Genomic DNA, 19,626 nt, shown 5'->3' on the forward strand with positions numbered 1-19,626 from the left:
ATCGTTTCATTGCAGTGATTGCCTCAAAAGGTTGTGCAACAAAATATTAAGTTAAGGGTACCATCATTTTTGTCCAGGCCTGTTTCATGAGTTTATTTTTTAGCATAATTCTGTTGAAGCATGTTTGAAAAGCAATGTCTGACTTTCATTTGTTCATTTTCATAGAGTTTTTATTCATTATTACCTTTGTCTGATTCAATGTATTTTTGTGACCATTGTGGGTTTTCTTTCATTTACCGAGAGGTACCAACAATTTTATCCACTTGTGTATATCACTCTGTGTTTTGGAGATGGATTGCTGAGATATGCAGCAGAATTTGCATGAAAAATAAATGACTTGTGAAATTGTTCCATTGCAAATGCGATTGGACATAACTGCCAGCCTTCCTATTTAGAACATATATTTAGAGGGAATCAAATGCATAAAAAATAGAGGTCCCGGCTGCGTTAAATGTCGTAATTTTCATTACACGGTCAATACGGCTAGGAATCAAACGTGGAAAAAAACCTCAACAAACAAGCTCACTGTCGCCGCACTCTACTATCAAAACGGTGTTCTTTGTGAAACCGGACTGCACCTTTAATATCAATTAGCGTGTAGGTGGAGCACACAGGGGCAAACCTACCGGAAAAGAAAACTCAATGGGCCCCCCTCAACCCCATTCGCTGACCTGCAACAAGCTGAGAAAGCAGCGGGATATTTTCGCTTTTTTTTTTCAGCAGCGGAAAAGTAAAACTGAAGACGGAAAGTCGAAGCTGATGGCGTTGCAGCATTTCCAGATGATTCAAGTGTCGATCCCGTCCATGGAGAGGAAAGTGGATGAGTCTGGCAAGTCGAAAAAGGTAAGTGCGGTGCAAATCGGTTTCCGTAATTCGGCGTTGCGTCTTTTCACCTTTATCGAGGTTTACAAACAAACAAAAACGCGTTTCATCTGGATATAATTCCTCACTCATTTGTGCCGAAGACTAAGGGTGTAGGTCAGGTAAGTGTTACCTACTAGGATCCAAATCCAATCTTTACATCTCCTGTTTAAACTGATTTTTAATCCAAATGTGTAAAAGAAAGTTAATGAAATGTGGGGAAAGTTAAAAACTGTCAATAAAAAGCCTTATAAAACATAAAAAAATAAACTTCTTATTCCAAATATTTTTTATATGTATTCATATTTAAAACGTCTTTATTGAGACCGAAGTGCAACCAGAGTCAAACATGGCGAAAAAAGCTGATTCAGATTCAACATCAACTCACAAGCATTGTTAAAAATCTGCAGTATATTCCTGGGCAAGGTAGAATAGTTTTAGTACTGGGGGAATTTTTATTCATCTCAGCTTCATTCTATATATTTTCCTTCTTATATTTTACATACCTCCAAGTTTTTTGTGGCGAATAATCCAGTGGTTCCCAAAGTTAGGATCATGACCCCTCTGCGGATCCCAAATCAACAATGGTGGGGGCTTGAGGTCTTCCTCAGAAAAAAAAGTAAATAAAAGTAACAGACATATTTATTGTATAAATCCTAAAAGAGATCCACAGCAGTACTTGTAAGTAAATAATGGTAGTTGGTGTTGTATTTGCACCCATTGTAGTTCTGTTAAACCACTTATAAGTAATGCTTGACTAATAATCAATGATCTGGGTCACAAAAGTTTGGAGGTCAAAAGCTGAAAGGTGTGGGAACCAGCGGTATAATCTGTCTAGAAAATAATTGTTCATGGTACCCTGGAATGTGATGCAGCCCGTTTGATATTAATGGCTTGTCATCTTTGCTTTGACAGTCAGTACAAGTTATACCAGCTCCTCTATTGTGGAGCTTAAACGCTCATAATGTTTGACTGGGGTTATAAAAAAATGAAGTATTTATATGCTGTGCAGACAAATGGCAACTCCAGTTACTATGACTGAAGGCAAGTTATGGAAACATTTTATTGTTAAGAGTTGTCTAAAGCTGTTGTCACACTATTTCCCATCTTGCCTTTTATATCAGAGTATTGGAAAAACATGTGTTCCATGGATCTAAATGCAACAAAATGAAGGGAATGTCATGAAACATGAAATTGTGTCATAGTTTAGAGGTTTTTGCTCGTTGCTTTTGGTGCATTCTTGATCTGAATGGCGCATTTGTATTGAGGTCATGGGTATAGCACTCATAATGTTTTACTCTGTCAGAAGGGAGTATTTTACCTTGGCCATGATGTTCCCATCTCGGATTTGTTTGTTTTTTTCATCTTTAAGGATCAGCTGGACGTCTGGGAATGAAATTTTGATAGTTGATTTGATACAGTCCAGTTTGATAGTAGAGTTCGTCGGCTTTTTACTCACCTTGGCATCCAGCATGACAAAAACCTGTGACCCATATCCGACTTTTTCATGGCAGTCAGAATGGCCATCCGACTCTTATGTCATTGTCCTGGCTACGATTATGCATCCACACAGACCACTACAGATGTAGCAGTCAGTGCTCCACTAAAGACCATTGTTAATAGTTGTGCTCTCTTTTTTTCTTTTCTTTCTACGTCTTGTTATGTGGTCATAATATTGTGGGCTCCCATTGCTCCAAAAGTTAATAATAAGACAGAGACGCCTGACATCCATTATTACTTCTGTAAGCAGTGTGCTGCTGTGTGACATCTACATTATCCATCTTCCTATGGGGGTCACTTTGAGGTCGTGAACTAGTCAGACTGAAGGCTTATGGCACTCACATTTAATTAGTAGTTTGAATGACCATGCAAAAAAAAAATAAAAAATTGCATTTCAGCCAAAAATCGGAATGAAGACCGTGTGAACTTAATCACTTGCACACACAGACAGCAGCTGTGCGCCTGATTTCTACTTAAAATCAGAGAATGATGCACAGTGCCGGTTAATTGCTGTATATACATTTTAATGTAAATGGGGTTATCTGATTTGTATTAATGCATTTGAATGTAAGCTCTGTAAAAGACTGATAAAACACCTGTTTCATCATTTAAAGTCGACAGAAAATATGAGTTTTACGTGAATTTAACTGGGCTTTACTGAAACAAAATATCCAGTCGATTAGAAATGTTTTGCACAAAACCCTTCCCCAAAGATACAAAGCAGTTTTAAGACGACATTCCTTCTAGGGCTGTTTTTACAGTTTTCCTGGGTAATTTTCTACCCATGTAAACTGAGTTGGCCTTGTCCCTACAGAGGGGGTAAAGAATGGCTCCACAAAACCTGCCTGGTTCCATGGAAACTGGAAGGATTACATTTAGATCTAAAATGCAGCGTGTAATGGACTCTGTTAATGAGAAGACAGATTATGTAAAGGCAAAATTTAATTTTGAGTTATTTACCTCAAGATTGTAGCTAGTACCAGATCTTGAACAGAAATGGCATTTTTAGATTGATTGGTTGATTTCCTATTTGTATTTGAACCTATTTTAAAACTTTATAGAGAAACAGTCAGAACATAGCCATTAGAGGTTTTCAACCTTAATGTGTTACACGTTTACTTTTAAACTGTAGAATTGTATTACTAAAAAACCTTTTTGCAAAGTAAGTATTGAAACTAAAACATGATTTCTGAACAGTCTGCAGCTCTGCTATGGAAAGGTACAAAAGTCTTTGCTTTACTATACTTATGTTGAGGATGAATGCTCTCATTGAAGTATCAGGTCTATACAAACAGAGCAACCATGCAGCAAAGTTAGAAGCCTTTACAGCTAAAGGTCTGCTTGACAACACACAAAAAGTAAACTTTGTACTGAAACTGAAGCAGAGTCTAACATCTACTGAGTAAATCTAAAAATAAATGGATTAAAGGAACATATGTGGTTTCTAGCACACTGAACTGTGCCTTGAAAAGAGTTTTAGTCACCATGCTGTTTTCAGAGCTGCATGTCAGAAAAGTAAACAAAGGCACCAGAGCAAGGAATTTGGCTCCACTTCACTCCGTGTGAATCCAGTAGCCTGCCCTGCTAAACCTGAGGGAGTCTATTGGCTTTTATATTTGTGGAAACCAAAGCCTAGTGCACAATTGATTGATTTCACTCAGAAGGAATTGACTGAATTTTATTTATTTATTTATTTTTAGCATATCTCCACTTTGATTCTGATATCTCGTTAAAACTAACAAATAAGTTCAAATAACTACAAATTAAATTCTGATCAATTTATAATATTGTAACTTATTGCAGGAGATAGAGAAGGATGTGCAACTTTCTTTAAAAACAATCTGAAGCTCTTTGCCCCCTTCTGCTGGAGAAACAAGTTGACTGTTTTTGCACTCTAACATTGGCGACATAATATACAAAAAATATGGATGTTGTAACAAGCCCCGAGCATTTATTTTACCACGGTAACCTTCTATTTTCAAATGTAGCACTTTTTTCTGACCATACAATTACAAATTTATATTGAATAGAAACTTTTTGTGTGAAGATGTCTAATTTTGGATAATTTTTATGTATCATGTCTTTTTTTTGCAGCTGTTCAGAGTTGAAGTCTTGTTTAATGAGAGGAAACATTATGTGCTCAGAAAAAACAGTGAGTTCCAGACCCTCCACAGGAAGGTACGTATCAATATCAGACGTGCTTTATTCTGCAAGATTTTTACATGCAGTTGTGACTTTAAATTTTGTGAAAAAAAACAAACCGCATATCAACACAGAATCTTCCCAACAACTGTCAAGCATGGCAATGGAAGGCTGTTGATTTGGGCTTGTTTTTTGACTACATTTAGTTTCTGGTTACTACCAATACATCATTATCATAATTATCATTAGGTGGTTGAGCATTGTGACCACATAATCATTTCCGTACATATTTTCCATCCCCAAGCTGTATAAACGTGAACTCTCATTGGATATGTGTGATGTGTAATGAGGGAGGGTGTGGCCTAAGGAAATCAGCATCCTAAATCAAGGGTGGCACAATTATTAGGCGGCATCTCTTTATCAAGCAAAATGGGCAAAAATAGAGATCAAACTGACTCTGAAAAGGCAAAAATTGGTAAGTCTGTTAGTGATTTGGAAAATTTTTGGAAGGCAATGAGTGAACCACTACATTTTTTGTTGAGAATAGTCAACAGGTTGGCAAGAAATGTGTTCAGAAACAAGAAAGATCACCACTGAACAAGAGTTACAGGTTTTAATGTCAAGACTGGAAAGAGAAATATCTGAAGACTGATTTTTCAAAGGTTCTCTAGACTGATGAGATGATAGTGACTCTTGACGGACCAGATGGATGGACCAGTGGCTAGATCAGTAACCGGCACAGGGCTCCACTTAAAATCAGATGCCAATTAGGTGGAGGTGGGGTACTGGCATGGGCCTGTATAATTAAAGATGACCTAGTTGGACGTTTTTGCATTGAAGATGGGCTCAAAATTTACTTCTACCTAATGCCAATTCTCGGAAGAAACCTTTTTTAAGTAGTGGTACAGGAACAAGTCTGCATCTTTTAAGAGTGCCATGATTTTACGAGAATCAAGAATAAACAAAAGTGGTGGAAACATTTTCATTATCCTTTTTAAATGCATGACGATTGCGCCCCCATAGATATTCTCCTGATAAAGTCAAAACCTTGCTTTTACATTCCTACATATCCTTTCCTGGGATTTATTAATATTTTGGATTGGCTGAAAGGACAAATAGAACCTACCTAATAACTATCTTACAGTATGTTGTGTATTATTATTTTAACACCTAAACAAAATGATCAGTTTTTTTTTTTTTCTTCCTTCATTTCAAAAACCTTAAAATCATAAAACATTGTTCAAGGGTTCCATACCTTTTGTCTATATTCAGCAGCTTTCAGTGTTTAAAATTGTGTAGCGAAGCTGTTTTAGGTTTTCAAACACATTTGTGCTTCTGAGATTATGAAATGCCACGGCTTTGTTGGATCTTCTGGTGGCTGCAGCTTAAGAAGATAATCCAGACTCCAGATTTTCCAAGCAAAAGGAGCCCCCATCTAAGGACCAAACCATTGGAGCAAAGGCGGCAGGAGCTGGAAGATTACATCCAGGTAAGAGACTTCGCTTGAACACAGCTGCACTAATGCTGAATCAGGTATACTGTCTTTTCATATAATATTACTTTTCCATTCATATGGACCCCATCTCCCGTTTGTCTCTCCATCAGGACATTATCTACCAAAATGAAGATGTTCCACAGGGTCTGCTGGACTTCCTCCATGTGAAACACTTCCACACAGGGAACAAGATCAGCAGTGTTGGGTAAGTCCAGCAATTTGGTCTCCTCCGAGGGCAGCCAGCAATGCTGCACGTGTCACTATATTTGGTGCCTCTATTTTCAGATTAGGGGCAATGCAGCAACATGATAAAACTAGAGAAACATTTCTCAGTGGCCTGGAGCAGCAGCTATAGCTCAGATCAAGTTATCCTGTTTGTGGAAAACAAACAGTATGTTTCTGTTTTAAAGCAAAATTAAATTTTTCTGCTGTATCTGACTTTTGAGTCAGTCATTTATGTGCATGAAAAATTGACTAATTGCAACCTCTATTTTTAGATCAATGGATGAACTGGACAGTCAGGAATACAAGTAAGATTTGCTTTTTGTCATATTGAGTTGTTCTGATTAATTGTGATGTCATTTCCACCGCTTCCATCTGTACTCCAGTTTGTTTTTTAAATCGGTGTGTAAATAAAATAAAGAGCAATTGAATAAAGGAAAGGGTGAAAATGAGAAGGTCCTTCATTCCTCATTACTGCTGTTCCTTGACCTAAATAGGGAGAACAAAAGCTCGTACTCGTTGTCTTCCGCTTTATCCGGGACCGGGTCGCGGGGGCAGCAAACTCAGCAGAGACGCCCAGACGTCCCTCTCCTCAGACACCTCCTCCGGGGGGAACCCAAGGCATTCCCAGGCCAGCCGAGAGACATAGTCCCTCCAGTGTGTCCTGGGCCGTCCCCTGGGCCTCCTCCTGGTGGGACGTGCCTGGAACACCTCCCGAGGAAGGCGTCCAGGAGGCATCCGGTATAGATGCCCGAGCCACCTCAACTGGCTCCTCTCGATGTGGAGAAGCAGCGGCTCTACTCCGAGTCCCTCCCGGATGGCCGAGCTCCTCACCCTATCTCTAAGGGAGTGCCCGGCCACCCTACGGAGGAAGCTCATTTCAGCCGCTTGTATCCAGGATCTCGTTCTTTCGGTCATGACCCAAAGTTCATGGCCATAGGTGAGGGTAGGAACGTAGACCGACCGGTAAATTGAGAGCTTTGCTTTTCAGCTCAGCTCTCTTTTCACCACATCGGACCGGCACAGCGCCCCCATTACTGCGGCAGCCGCACCGATCCGTCTGTCGATCTCCCGCTCCATTCTTCCCTCACTCGTGAACAAGACCCCGAGATACTTAAACTCCTCCAACTGAGCCAGGAACTCCCCTCCAACCTGAAGAGGACCAGCCACCCTTTTCCGGTCGAGAACCATGGCATCGGACTTGGAGGAGCTGATCTTCATCCCAGCCGCTTTACACTCGGCTGCGAACCGCCACAGCGCATGCTGTAGGTCTTGGCTAGAGGGGGCCAGCAGGACCACGTCATCTGCAAAAAGAAGAGACGAAGTCCTCTGGTCCCCAAACCAGACTCCCTCCGGCCCTTGGCTGCGTCTAGAAATCCTGTCCATAAAAGTTATGAATAGGACCGGTGACAAAGGGCAGCCCTGCTGAAGTACAACATGCACCGGGAACAGGTCCGACTTAGTGCCAGCAATTCAATTCAATTCAAAGATACTTTATTGATCCCCGAGGGGAAATTAGAAGTCCAGTACAATCCATCCAAACATACATCATGACACAAGACAAGGGGGGGACGGGTCACCGAGGCTTTGCTGCCCACTCACAGGTGCTGCCCTTGCTAGATGAGAAAAGAGGCCACATTAGGTAAGTAGAGGGAAAAAATCATATTTCACACTTTATCCTTAGCAGGATACAGTTTGAGATTGTAAAAAACCTCAGAACAAAGAAGCAACAAGTTTACAAAACAACGTCATGCTGGGAACGGTGAAGGTGGTGTGAGGGGTGCATATGTTTATCTTGAGCATGTGTGTGTGTGCGCAAGTAAGTCCATGAAGCACTGTCACAGAGGCCATTGTCCTTGATGGTTCGTTGGAATGTACATCAACCGGCCAGGTTTTGAGCAGGTCCACAGATGTCCTCAGGGAAGGGAGGGGGCAGAGGGAGCAGAGCGTCATGGTTACATAACTTCCAGGAGAAGTTGAAGATAACCAGCCATCAAGGCCGTGCAGGGGAGCCAGATTCAGAAAAACAATAATTATTTGGGTTAAACTGACTCTTAATTTTCTGTCAGCCTTGAGAGTCTCACTGGTTCTTCTCAAAGGCGAATCCAAACAGCCAAATTCCTGGTCTTTCTGCCAGATCCGAGCAAACAACTTTCTCTAAGATTTATCCAATTTCACCCCTGAGTCCAGGAACCGCAACCTGCCTGCGATCCTGTATAAGGATCACATCCAGTCTGCGATTCAGCTCACGTAACATCTCAGTCTGAGTGTTGATCGCTCTGAAGATCCCATCACACATGCCAAACATCCTTACAATGGCCAGAACATCTGCTGACATTCTCCAAATTTCTCGATATGCCAGGTAACTGCTGACTCCAAAAAGCAGAAATCCTGATATCAAACATCCAATTATATACACATCTTCCACATCCTCGACTGACATTATCGACAGACACACAATCCTCCACTTCTGCCAGGAGTCCATTGTGTATCCGGAGAAAAATGTCCCGTTCGGGCAAGTGGGCTCTCCTTCACCCTGTCTTCTCCTCGAGAAAATTTGATCAATTGCATTGAGAGACCAGCTGACCAAATCCATATTTTGGAAGAATTTGGAAGATGTGCAAAAAGAGGCTCCAAAAAAGACAAGACACAGAGCTGAAGCAGGGCAGATATGGGAGGGTGCGAGAGACAGAGAAAAAGCATCCACCTCCACCGAGAGCAGGAAAAGAAAACTCCTGCTCCGCTTGTACAGAGACCGGATGGCCCCCCCACAGGGCATCACGAGGGACACAGTCGAATGCTTTCTCCAGGTCCACAAAACACATGTGGACCGGTTGGGCAAACTCCCATGAACCCTCGAGTACCCTGTAGAGGGTATAGAGCTGGTCCAGTGTTCCACGGCGAGGACAAAAACCACACTGCTCCTTAAGAACCCCTCATGACGACTACAAAATCGAGGCACGTGACGTTGCCCAGTAAGGGGGAGCCGGGGTCCCACCCTGGAGCCAGGCCTGGGGTCGAGACTCGTCTGAGAGCGCCTGGTGGCTGGGTTGTTCCTCGCGGGACCCGGCCGGGCCAAGCCCGAACGAGAGACACGAGACCATCCCCCAGTGGGCCCGCCACCTGCAGGGGGAACCGTGAGGGACCGGTGCAAAGAGGATTGGGTGGCGGACGAAGGTGGAGACCTCGGCGGCCCGATCCCCGGATGCTTAGGCTGGCTCTAGGGACGTGGAATGTCACCTCGCTGGGGGGGAAGGAGCCTGAGCTTGTGCAGGAGGTCGAGGGATATCAACTAGAAATAGTCGGGCTCGCCTCCACGCACAGTGTGGGCTCTGGAACCCATCTCCTCGAGAGGGGCTGGACTCTCTTCTACTCTGGAGTGGCCCACGGGGAGAGGCGGCGGGCTGGGGTGGGTTTTCTTGTCGCCCTCCAGCTCAGCTGTCTAGTGTTGGGATTTACCCCAGTGGATGAGAGGGTCGCATCCCTCAGCCTATGGGCCGAGTGGTGGTGCGGAGTACCCGGCCTTCTAACCCTAACCCTGTCGGGGGTGCTGGATAGTGCCCCTCCCGGGGACTCCATTATTCTGCTGGGGGACTTCAACGCCCACATGGGAAATGAGTGACACCTGGAGAGGCGTGATTGGGAGGAATGGCCTCCCCGATCTGAATCCGAGTGGTGTTTTGTTATTGGACTTCTGTGCTAGTCACGGATTGTCCATAATGAACACCATGTTCAAACATAAGGGAGTCCATCAGTGCACTTGGCACCAGGACACCCTAGGCAGGAGGTCAATGATCGACTTTGTTGTCGTATCATCAGTCCTTCGGCCGCATGTTTTGGACACTCGGGTGAAGAGAGGGGCTGAGCTGTCCACTGATCACCACCTGGTGGTGAGTTGGATCTGCTGGGGGAGGAGAAAGCCGGACAGACTTGGCAGGCCCAAGCGCATAGTGAGGGTCTGCTGGGAACGTCTGGCGGAGCCCTCGGCCAGGGATGTATTAAACTCCCACCTCTGGGAGAGCTTTGACCAGATTCCGAGGAATGTTGGAGACATAGAGTCCGAATGGACCATGTTCTCCGCATCTATTGTCGATGCTGCTGCCCGTAGCTGTGGCCGTAAGGTCTACGGTGCCTGTCGCGGCGGCAATCCCCGAATCCGGTGGTGGACACCAGCAGTAAGTGACGCTGTCAAGCTGAAGAAGGAGTCCTATCGGCTGTGGTTGGCTTGTGGGACTCCTGAGGCGGCTGACGGGTACTGTGGGGCCAAGCGTGCTGCAGCCCGGGTGGTGGCAGAGGCAAAAACTCGGACCTGGGAGGAGTTCGGTGAGGCCATGGAGAAGGACTACCGGTTGGCCCCGAATCGATTCTGCCAAACCGTCCAGTGCCTCAGGAGGGAGAAGCAGTGCTTCGCCAACACTGTTTACAGTGGGGGTGGGGAGCTGCTGACCTCGACTGGGGACATTATCGGGCGGTGGAAGGAGTACATCGAGGATCTCCTCAATCCTGCCATCACGCATTCCCTGGTGGAAACAGAGGCTGGGGACTCGGGGTTGGACTCTTTCATCACCCGGGCTGAAGTCACCGAGGTGGTTAAAAAGCTCCGCGGTGGCAGAGCTTCGGGGGTGGATGAGATCCGCCCTGAGTACCTCAAGTCTTTGGATGTTGTGGGGCTGTCATGGTTGACACGCCTCTTCAACATTGTGTGGCGGACGGGGACAGTGCCTGTGGATTGGCAGACTGGGGTGGTGGTCCCCTTTCATAAGAAGGGTGACCGGAGGGTGTGTTCCAACTACAGGGGGATCACACTCTTCAGCATCCCTGGTAAGGCCTACGCCAGGGTATTGGAGAGGAGAGTCCGGCCGATAGTCGAACCCCAGCTTCAGGAGAACAAAAGCTCCAAAATGCAAAACCAGACCTATAAGCATTATTCTCAGATTCTAAGGCTGCAGTTACAGTCTCTTATGTGTAAAAACACTTCAGCTTTGTGAAAGTTGGTTGGATTGCGATTATCCATACCGGTCAAAAGTTTTAGATACACTTTCTCACATAATGGGTCTCTTTATTTTCATGACTATTTACATTGTAGATTCTCACCAAAGGCAACAAAACTGAATGGACACATGGAATTATGTATTAAATAAAAAATGTTATATTTTAGATTCTGGGCTGCACGCTGGCACAGTTGGTAGCACTGTTGCCTTGCAGCAAGAAGGTCCTGGGTTCGATTCCTGGCCTGGGGTCTTTCTTCATGGAGTTTGCATGTTCTCCCCGTGCATGCGTGGGTTCTCACCGGGTACTCCGGCTTCCTCCCACAGTCCAAAGACATGCCTGTTAGGTTAATTGGTAACTCTAAATTGCCCTTAGGTGTATGAATGAGTGTGTGTGTGGTTGTTTGTGTGTTGCCCTGCGATGGACTGGCGACCTGTCCAAGGTGTACCCTGCCTCTCGCCCATAGACTGCTGGAGATAGGCACCAGCTCCCCCGCGACCCACTATGGAATAAGCGGTAGAAAATGACTGACTGACTGACTGATTTTAGATTCTTCCAAATAGCCATTCTTTGCTCTGATGACTGCTTTGCTCTCTTAGTGTTCTCTCCATGAGCTTTATGAGGTGGTCACCTGAAATGGTTTCCCAAAGAGTCTTGAAAGAACTTCCCAGACGTTCATTGAGAGACGACCAAAGGTTAATATTTCAGTCATCATAGCAAAGTGCAGCTACTTTAAGGAATCTAAAATTTAAAACATATTTAAAGTTCTTTTATAATTTTTCTGTTTTCTACATAATTCCACATGCTCATTCACAGTTTTGATGCCTTCAGAGAGAATCTACGTACAATGTAAAAAGTCATAAACATAAAGAAAACAATTAAATGAAAAAGTGCGTCTGAAGCTTTTGACCAGTACTGTATAGCAGGGGGGAAAAAAATCAGTGCTCTTCAGCCAATATGCCAAAATTGATGATTCTGTCACAGTGCCTTTACTTGATGACTTATGTAAAATCACTGCAAACTTAGTTCAAGGGTGCAATTATACTAATTTGTGATTCAAGGAATCAGAGAGAGAGAGAGAGATGAAAGCGAGCTGCATTTGGGATTACAACCTGGTGTTCTGCCACCACACCAATTACTTTAAGATTTTTTTTTACAGTGGTTACTCTCTAAAACAGAAATAGTCCCTGCAAACTGGAGTGAAATGGTTAATAAGTTGAACAGATTGTGTTCCAGAAGAGTCACACAGCAACAGTAACGTGGCTCGTTTCTTTTCGATCTTCAACATAAATGATTCATTATTTTAATTGTGCCTCAGAACATGAACACTGTAAAATATTCACACATAAATGGTTTAAAGCCCTAAAATATTGACATATCATTGGCAATAGATCTTATACCATTGGAAGCCTGTTTATTTCCCTTAAATGTTGCTACATTTCTAACTGAAGTGCATTTGTGGGTTGAATTGCACAGTTGAGAATAAGGGTGGTGCCCATGAAAGATTTCAAGATCTTGGCTGCCAATATGAAGCAGCTTATCCTGCTGTTGACTCTTGTTCGTTGTTGTTTACTGGATTGGATGATTGAACTTTGAAGAAACGAGACATGTGCTATCACCAAAGAGCAACGTGTACCGGAGTCAAATTCCTTGTTTGTATGTATGAACTTGGCAATAAAGCTGATTCTGATTCTGATCTAGAGGAACACACATTTCCTTACGTTTTGTGCAAATCAGAGGTGTTGACTCGAGTCATGTTACTTAGAATCGAATCAGACTCTAGTCACAAATTTAATGACTTTAGATTCGACTTGATGAAATCATAAAAGAGCTTACTTAATTGGTACGTTCACACTAATAACTCGTGACCTCACTTTGGCGTGACCCCTTTGGGTTGAAATAAACTAGATATCTTGCACCAAACAGAAACGGCGTTACAATGGAAAAGCGCCAGGCGTGCAATGATAGAATTGTGCCAGCCTGCTGTGTTTTTAGTTCTAAGCGTGGATGGAATGCGGTGCAAAGCGTTCATTCGGGTACCCTGGTTTCTGGTAGTTTAATGATGCTCAGCAAATGAAGCAGGGCTGCACAAACCCCAGACCCTGTGTGGCACATTTAAGAGATGCTGCTTGGCTATGGTTTATGAGTTGAATCCTTTCAACACCAAAGGTCAAAAATTGTAAGCTGCTCCACCAAACCTCCTCAGTGTGCATCCATAGGCACATTTAGATTTTTGTTATGTTCACATAAGAGCATTATCTGGGTATGTTAAAATTGTACATTTTTAAAAGATTAAAACAGACACACCCCTACTCACTTTAGTTTTGATGCAAAAGATGAAGGTTGCCGTTTACCTTAATCCGTTGTTTCCCTATGTTCCCACAGTCACCAGCTACCACATCAACGAGTTTTGGGATTCTTCCAGGATCCTTATCTCTCCGGCAGCTCATCAGGTGTGCTTGTTGAACATAGATATTTTGAGTTTGGCACATCAACAAGCTGTGTTTTGTCATTCTTTAATAGCGTAGAAATTGAACAAATCAAATGGCTGCACAGGCTTGATAAGATGAAGATGATCTCTGTCTTGCAGGCCTCCCGGATATTGTAGTGGATGGAGTCGTACAGGGTTTCTACCCCAGGGATGTTCGGGTCAGTTTCAGCACCTCCATTCTCTCTGAGAATGATGCCACGTCTTCCATTGAGGCCTGAGAGACAGTACAGTCCAGAAATCCAATGCAGGATGACATACAGTTGCATTTCCATAAATAAATATCATTAAAAGGTTTGATTCAGTAAGGACAATGTAACTCACACAATAACACAGATTTATGATATATTTCAAGCATATTTTGATAATTGTGATTTTTTTTTTTCCAATGAAAAATAATTTTCACTGAAAATTTTATTATGCAAAACAAGGATTTTTAAACACAAACATGTCATCCTACTGAAAACTATCTTCATGCACTCTTCAGTATATACACTTAATATTTTGTTGTGGCTTGTTCTGCATGAATCACTGTATCAGTGTGGCGCTGCATGGAAACAATCAGCCTTAGGCCCCTCTGAGGCGTTAAGGAAGCCCAGGTTTTTTGATGGCAACGGTGGTAGGGGTTCATCATGTGACCCTTGGGTTGCTGGTTTGAATCCTCGCTCTGTCCCAATGTTGTGTCCTTGTGGAAGACACTCGCCTTACCTGCTGATGGTGGTCAGAGGGCTCGGTTCTGTCAGTTTGCCCCAGGGCAGCGGTGGGTATAATGTAGCCTATTACTGTCAGTGTGTGTGAATGGGTGTATGACTGATCGTAGTGTAAACAGCTTTGGAGTCCTCAGACTTGATAAAGTGCTTTGCAAGTGCAGATAATTTACTATTTATCCTTTTAATAGTAGTTTTCTGCTCGTCTTCATTCTTGGGTTTCATGTCGCTCATCTAGGTCAGGCCAGTTGACTGGCTAATTAAACACAGTGATGCCATGGACACTAAAATGGGCTGGTTACTTTGACAGTGTCGGCCAGCCCCAAGTCCTGCTTGATAATGAAATCAGCTTCTCCATAAAGCTTGTCATTAGCGGGAAATAAGGAGTGCTCATACTGGACCTCATTCAACTTGGATTGTTTGCCTCTTCACACTTCTTCCAGATTCTGGGAGCTTGATTTCTCAATAGATTTCTCAATAGATTTCTTATTAAAAAATGCAACAACAGTTTTTGTTACAAACTCTACATCACATAATAAGCTATCTAAGCCACAGTTAGACAAATAAGCAACCAGAAAAAAAGTTCTGGACATTACTGTAATGTCACACAATACATCCATCTCTATTGGATGGTCTGTTTAGAAATCAGCCTACCATTGGATTTGCATCATCCGATGCGAGCAATAGAAGCAGCAGGCCATAAATCCAACATAGTGCTGGAAAACATGTTTATTCCCGCAGTTGGCTATCCAATTAGTTATCCAACCCCACTATCACTCCACCCTCATTTTCTTTCTTCCACTGTGTTACTTACTGCCACTGCTGGAAAATTGTTGTTTCATTGTTGGACTCTTACTGAAATCTTTTTTCTGCTGGGGCTTAGCCCAGGCATAATGCAACATTTATGTATTAAAAATCCTGTTTTAATAAGTGTTATGTAATTCCCAATATTTTTGAATATCTGATTTTTGGGTTTCCATTAACTGTGAGCTATAATCACCAAAATGAACGGAAATGGGTCAAATGCTTTGTTGGTATTGCATGTTACACATACAGCAACATTGCAGGGTCTTTCCTTGAAAACATGCAACAAACATTCACTTATATTCCCATTATGAGTTTCACTTTTTGTACTAAATTACTGAAATCCACTGACTTTTCAAGGACATTCTAATGTATTGAGATGCCGCTGTATAAATGAAAAGCCATTTGTATCAATAGAGGCAAATTTTAAGGTTGAGTTGAGGATTCAAGTCTACAACCCCGGCTTTGTCACTGCAATGTGATTCACTTCTCCTGATTGCAGCTCATTTCTGACTCTGCAGCCTTTTACTTGACCTTCGTAGACATAAAGATGTAAATATATTTTAGTTTACAGTCAGTTGTCCACATAAGTATTTGACCTAACAAATCTGACATGTGGGCAACATCAAAAGCTGCAATAAGCATAGATGTCATGCTGTTTTTAACATTCTGTCTTTGAAAGTAATGTGGAAACTTTATAAAGCAAGTGTTTGTGTTGATTTTTTTCATTTAGTTTTATACTATTTGTATAATGTTTATAATATTTTTTTAATAAATCAGATCAATCAAAAAGTACTTGTGAGTGTTTCTATAAAAACCAGAGGTGTAGACTGAAATCACTCATTAGTTTGATAACCTGGAGGTAAAAGGAGATAATGTTTGAACAGTGTTAAGTTTCACATAAGACAGTCGGAGTGTAGAAGTACAAGCAGGTGTCAAAAGGTGCCTCTTTTTTGGTTTCCTTTATTTTCAATGCTGCCACACTTTCTTGCTGGTAGAAGTAAGACGAGCACCAACATGTAGCTTGCTGCTTAAGAAAAAAATAGGAGAACTATGTTCTTTTGCTTTGACTTGTACCTATGATTACCCGACTTGTATGGTTAGTTTTTATTCCTGATAGAATAAAAAGATAAAAAAATGAAGTCATTACTTTGGAGCATTCACAAAGCCTTGCAAAAATGTTCACACACCTTTAGGATTTTTTTTTTACCAAATGTTTTACTTACATATTTGACTGCAATTTTATCTGTCAAGTTTATTTATATAGCGCCTTTCAGCAACAAGGCACTCAAATCGCTGTACATGAGGAAAAACACCACAACCACACAGAAAATCAGACAAGAGAAAAACAAATCAAATGACATTAATAATCCTTGGGGTTTACTGGTAAGAGCTGGTTCTAATCCAATCTTTCTTATAGAGGTAATTAGCTCATTAAGTCCTCTGTGGTAAGGAATTCATCCGGTGCTAGAAGAAAAATGATAATATTAATCCTTCAGGTCGCTGGTATGAGGCAGTTGTGGTCCCATCATTTAAATTGTAACAGTCACAGGCGCTCACTGAAGCCTAAGTAGAGAAGCTGGGTCACCGGTATAAAACAGTTTTAGTCCAAACTTTCAAATACTAATAATGTTTGGCTTTTACTGGTATGAAATAGTTGTGATACAATCCAACACCAAGTGGTGCATCATTGTGAAGTTAAAAGAAATTGCACATTGGTTTCAGTTTCTTTACAAATAAATATCTGCAAGCATTCGCATTCTCCGAATGCGAGCACATCTTTAGCCGCAGACTAACCCAGGACAGGGCAGTCTGGGTTGATGCTGCCACTATGTTTCACTGTGGGGATGGTGTGTTCAGCGTTTTTTTTTTTTTTTGTCACATTGTGTCGTTGGCCAAAAATATAAATGTTGTATTCATCAGACACCAGAGTACCTTCTTTCACATGTTTACGGTGTTCCTTACATGGTTTGTGACAAAACTAAACTGGACTATTTATGGCTTTCTTTCGATAGTGCTTTTCTTCTTGCTCCTCCTCCATTAAAACCACATTTGTTGAGTGAACAACCTATAGTTGTTTATCAGTGGGGTCTCCAACTTGAGCTGTGGATCTCTTCAGCTCTGATATACACTGCTCAAAAAATAAAGGGAACACTCAAATAACATCCTAGATCTGAATGAATGAAATATTCTCATTGAATACTTTGTTTTGTACAAAGTTAAATGTTCTGACAACAAAATCACACATAAATTATCAATGGAAATCAAATTTATTAACCAATGGAGGCCTGGATTTGGAGTCACACACAAAATTAAAGTGGAAAAACGCACTACAGGCTGAACCAACTTTGATGTAATGTCCTTAAAACAAGTCAAAATGAGGCTCAGTATTGTGTGTGACCTCCACGTTCCTGTATGACCTCCCTACAACGCCTTGGCATGCTCCTGATGAGATGGTGGATGGTCTCCTGAGGGATCTCCTCCCAGACCTGGACTAAAGCATCCACCAACTCCTGGACAGTCTGTGGTGCAACGTGACGTTGGTGGATGGAGCGAGACATGATGTCCCAGATGTGCTCAATCAGATTCAGGTCTGGGGAACGGGCGGGCCAGTCCATAGCTTCAATGTCTTCATCTTGCAGGAACTGCTGACACACTCCAGCCACATGAGGTCCAGCATTGTCCTGCATTAGGAGGAACCCAGGGCCAACCGCACCAGCATATGGTCTCACAAGGGGTCTGAGGATCTCATCTCGGAATCAGAATCAGCTTTATTGCCAAGTTCGTACATACAAACAAGGAATTTGACTCCAGTACACTTTGCTCTTTGGTTTTGTTTTTGTATTACAGAATATACATATTTACAATGTACAATATACACATATATAATTAAAAGGTGCATTTGCAACATGTGTATGCTGCTGTTTTGTACTCTATTGAATGTTCATCAGAGAAACAGCCTGGGGGAAGAAACTGTCTCTGTGGCGGCTGGTTTTAGTGAACAGTGCTCTGTAGCCGACCTGACTGCTGTCCAGAAGGCCACTATTGACACCCTCAAGCAAGAGGGTAAGACGCAGAAAGAAATTTCTGAACGAATAGGCTGTTCCCAGAGTGCTGTATCAAGGCACCTCAGTGGGAAGTCTGTGGGAAGGAAAAAGTGTGGCAGAAAACGCTGCACAACGAGAAGAGGTGACCGGACCCTGAGGAAGATTGTGGAGAAGGGCCGATTCCAGACCTTGGGGGACTTGCGGAAGCAGTGGACTGAGTCTGGAGTAGAAACATCCAGAGCCACTGTGCACAGGCGTGTGCAGGAAATGGGCTACAGGTGCCGCATTCCCCAGGTCAAGCCACTTTTGAACCAGAAACTGCGGCAGAAGCGCCTGACCTGGGCTACAGAGAAGCAGCACTGGACTGTTGCTCAGTGGTCCAAAGTACTTTTTTCAGATGAAAGCAAATTCTGCATGTCATTCGGAAATCAAGGTGCCAGAGTCTGGAGGAAGACTGGGGAGAAGGAAATGCCAAAATGCCAGAAGTCCAGTGTCAAGTACCCACAGTCAGTGATGGTCTGGGGTGCCGTGTCAGCTGCTGGTGTTGGTCCACTGTGTTTTATCAAGGGCAGGGTCAATGCAGCTAGCTATCAGGAGATTTTGGAGCACTTCATGCTTCCATCTGCTGAAAAGCTTTATGGAGATGAAGATTTCATTTTTCAGCACGACCTGGCACCTGCTCACAGTGCCAAAACCACTGGTAAATGGTTTACTGACCATGGTATCACTGTGCTCAATTGGCCTGCCAACTCTCCTGACCTGAACCCCATAGAGAATCTGTGGGATATTGTGAAGAGAACGTTGAGAGACTCAAGACCCAACACTCTGGATGAGCTAAAGGCCGCTATCGAAGCATCCTGGGCCTCCATAAGACCTCAGCAGTGCCACAGGCTGATTGCCTCCATGCCACGCCGCATTGAAGCAGTCATTTCTGCAAAAGGATTCCCGACCAAGTATTGAGTGCATAACTGTACATGATTATTTGAAAGTTGACGTTTTTTGTATTAAAAACACTTTTATTTTATTGATCGGATGAAATATGCTAATTTTGTGAGATAGGAATTTTGGGTTTTCATGAGCTGTATGCCAAAATCATCCGTATTAAGACAATAAAAGACCTGAAATATTTCAGTTAGTGTGCAATGAATCTAAAATATATGAATGTTAAATTTTCATCATGACATTATGGAAAATAATGAACTTTATCACAATATGCTAATATTTTGAGAAGGACCTGTATATATAAACAATATTAGAGAACATTCACATGCATTTAATGATTTCTTAAAGATGAATACTTACTTACTTTTAAAGATGTCATTGTACTCCTGTGAATCATTAAAAGCAGATGGAGCAATTTCTTCGTTTTCT

At 42.5% G+C, this 19,626-nt stretch overlaps 1 protein-coding gene across 1 annotated transcript; it reads left to right on the forward strand.

Moving 5' to 3' along the window:
* Positions 1 to 599: 599 nt before the first annotated feature.
* On the forward strand, positions 600 to 16,003 carry snx22 (sorting nexin 22). The gene is made up of 7 exons (XM_047383663.1): positions 600 to 843; positions 4,456 to 4,539; positions 5,888 to 5,992; positions 6,109 to 6,203; positions 6,496 to 6,528; positions 13,595 to 13,662; positions 13,800 to 16,003. Exons 1-7 carry the CDS (start codon positions 643 to 645, stop codon positions 13,916 to 13,918), a joined length of 705 nt encoding a protein of 234 aa, XP_047239619.1. The 5' UTR covers positions 600 to 642; the 3' UTR covers positions 13,919 to 16,003.
* The last annotated feature ends 3,623 nt before the right edge of the window (positions 16,004 to 19,626 follow it).

Source organism: Girardinichthys multiradiatus, chromosome 2, assembly GCF_021462225.1.
Source record: "Girardinichthys multiradiatus isolate DD_20200921_A chromosome 2, DD_fGirMul_XY1, whole genome shotgun sequence".
NCBI lineage: Eukaryota > Metazoa > Chordata > Actinopteri > Cyprinodontiformes > Goodeidae > Girardinichthys > Girardinichthys multiradiatus.